Source organism: Myxine glutinosa, chromosome 1 (assembly GCF_964187855.1).
Source record: "Myxine glutinosa chromosome 1, kmMyxGlut1.1, whole genome shotgun sequence".
NCBI classification, from domain to species: domain Eukaryota; kingdom Metazoa; phylum Chordata; class Myxini; order Myxiniformes; family Myxinidae; genus Myxine; species Myxine glutinosa.
The window spans coordinates 287150389-287153396 of NC_136261.1; the positions used below are offsets into that span (position 1 = coordinate 287150389).

The following is a 3008-nucleotide window of genomic DNA, read 5'->3' on the forward strand; positions in this document are numbered from 1 at the left end:
GAGATGGTTAGGCGACGATTTTGACATTGACTGTGGGTACGTACATGTTAAGGGAGCAGGGTCATGTACTACACTAGCGGTCAAAAGTTTGAGAACACCTAAATTTTTCCAGTTTTTATTGAAATTTAAGCAATTCAAGTCCGGTGAATAATCTGAAATGGTACAAAGGTAAGCAGTAAACTGCTCGAGGTTAAATAAAAAGTTTAGCTTCACAAAAACTGGAAAATAATGTAAATTGCACACTCATATTGTAAAAAAGGCCTTCTTCAGGGACCAAGTAATGGTTTAACAACTTACAGCTGTTCTGCAGCAATGTAAGTGAATTAAGCCTTGAAAGTTGATGCAAACAATTCCTACAGGTGTCCCAACCTCTGCTGATTACTGAATTTTACGAACCCCCTGTCTGTATAAAAGCAGTATTGGAACAGACTGTTATTACACCCTCTGAAGCATTATTTGGACAATATTGCACTGCAGGAAGTAGTACATTGGAAACTGGAGGAAACTCTGACAGGAAGAGGTCTGGCAGACCCAAAGCCACAACAGAATCAGGAGACAAGTTTCTGAGTCAACAGCTTACGTGAGGGGCAGCTCACTGGACAACAGCTTCAAGCACAGCTCAACACTGGTCGAAGTAAGCAAGTCTCAGTTTCTACTGTGAAGAGAAGACTTCGAGCTGCAGGTTTGACAGGTCGAGTGGCAGTAAGAAAGCCATTGCTAAGATGGCAAAATAAGAAAAAGAGGCTTGCCTGGGCCATGAAGCACCGCCAGTGGACTACTTAGTCTAGTAGGAAGACTAGGTCCCCCTGCACCCCCCGGAGATATACTTCTAATCAGTGTTTCTAGATTGGAAAAAATGTGTAGAAAATGACTAGCTATGGCCCCAAGCTGAAATAATGTCCCACATACCATTTTTATGCAAATTACTGCTGCCATTATCAAAAAAACGATTTTTGACATATCTCAGCCAATATTGCAGATAATTGAAAAATGAAGGTGTCTAGACCCATGTTTTGAAGGGCATAGATCATGATAGAACTATTCATAACATGATTACATGTGTCTATGGTATACTAGTATGCTAATTAGTGCTTTATTTACAAAATAATCACAGTTTTACGAAATAATAGACTCATATTAAGGTCCGTCTACACAGACGTTAACACAAAGTTTTATTTTTCTAAATATTACAACTGTCAAAATAGTCCTAGCACTCAATGTGACCACTCTTCTCTTGCTTGTTTTAGATAAACATCATTAGCATTAGTGATTCTACACTGAGTCAGTCATCATCATTTTCATCGAAATCGTCAGAGTCAAACTCTTCTTCTCCTTCCTCTTCCTCCTCCTCTTCGTGCTCTCCTGTGTTCAGAAGATCCACCAGTGAGGTTGGTAGGATGGGACCACTGGACCACATTGGTTTCAACAGTCCTTCATCAGTCCTTATCCATCCTTGCTCCTCATAAGGTTTTGGCTTTTCGATGATAGGTTGATCGGCTCTTTTGTACAATGCTACGCGGTGGTTCACACGCTGGATGTGCGGCTTCAGGGCAGACTGGCATGGAGGAAGGCGAGCCAGATCAACCTTGGACTTGGATGTGAGGGTCTTGTCCTCTCCCACCATTTTTCGTAGCAGCTTGGCACGGACAATGTCCACTGATGACTCGCGACTCTGGCCGTACATCACACAGGTGAATTTTTCTAACTGCCTCTCCACCTCAGGGTTGGCATCCCAGTTGTCACCCAGTTCACCGAATGCCCTGTGAAACCTGGGATTCTTCTCCAGCTTTTTCAAGGGCCCGACTTTTCCCTTCCCTTTGAAGGCACTGGTGCAGTCTTCTCCGCTGAACACATAGTACCCCAGGAGAGTGGCACAGTAGTCCTCTCCCAGGGATTCTGCCAGCTCAGAGACGTTGACAAGTTGGCGATGCTTCCCTGACCCTGTATCCAGGTACACCGTCAGCTTGATGTTGTGGGCATGGTGGAGCAGGATCAGGAGGATGTCTGTGTCCGGTGTTCTGACTACAGCGTTCTTGTATCCGATGGTAGCAGCATGATGGAGGTACAGAACCACCCTGGTATCAGTCTCTTCCTGGTTGCTGTAGATCGTGGGGAGTTCACGTACCTCGACCTGAAACACAAAAAGGCACCGCATTTCAATCACCAGTCACTGCCAGTTTCAGATCTAGACAAACATCACAGGTAATCACCTTTTTTTCAGGAAAAATTACAAATTGAATCGCCATTCACGAAGGGCTTTCAATTTTACCTTGCCATTCGTTGAGGCAAGTTGGTGGGCCTTCCCCTCCACGATCAGCACAGCCATCTCTGTTCTCTCCAGCCTGGTAGCTGCCTCTTGTCCACTCCACACTTTCAGAAGAAGCTGGCACATCTGCTTTTTGTTGTCGTCATTTGCAAGGAACATTTTGAAGTCATATGGCTTCCTGGTTGCTGGTCCAGCCAGAATGATCTTCTCTGAGGACATCCAGAACGACATCCAGAAGGCAGCTGTCTTCCCCAGGTGGCCCTTGCGCACCTTTTCCTCAAAGGCATGGTACTTTTTGATGAGGAGTAGAGTTGAGGGGTCTTTGAGGGCTTCATCGAGGTGCTCTCGGTTGCAAGACTGGGTCATTCTGAGAAGCACAGCAGGGTCAGAGATCATGATGTTCTCCTCCTCAGTGAATCTCTCCATCAACAGCCTCTCCATTGCCTCACACACTGTTTTGAGGCAAAAGAGGGACTTTGCGTAGGCCTTTCCACTGAGAACACCTTTGAGAGATCCACTTGTTACTAGTTGTGCCTCAAAGAGAATCTCTGCATATCCAGAACCACGCATCTTGTGTCCAGTGAGCATCCCGATGTAGTTCATGGATGTGTGGAAGGGTCCAATCGTTACTACATGACTAGCAAATTCATTTGGCCAGCGCCAGATGATGGGAAGGGCTTTCATGCAGACACCCAGATCAAATGTATTCAGGACCCATCTCTGACCCACCTCAGCAGTTGCT

At 45.4% G+C, this 3008-nt stretch overlaps 1 protein-coding gene across 1 annotated transcript; it reads right to left on the minus strand.

Annotated features, from left to right (window-relative positions):
- Positions 1–1137: 1137 nt before the first annotated feature.
- On the minus strand, positions 1138–2445 carry LOC144889805 (uncharacterized). The gene is made up of 2 exons (XM_078771003.1): positions 2270–2445; positions 1138–2131 (listed from the first exon to the last, which is right to left on the minus strand). The coding sequence occupies exons 1-2, from the start codon at positions 2423–2425 to the stop codon at positions 1283–1285; spliced, it is 1005 nt and encodes a 334-aa protein (XP_078627129.1). The 5' UTR covers positions 2426–2445; the 3' UTR covers positions 1138–1282.
- Positions 2446–3008: the final 563 nt, after the last annotated feature.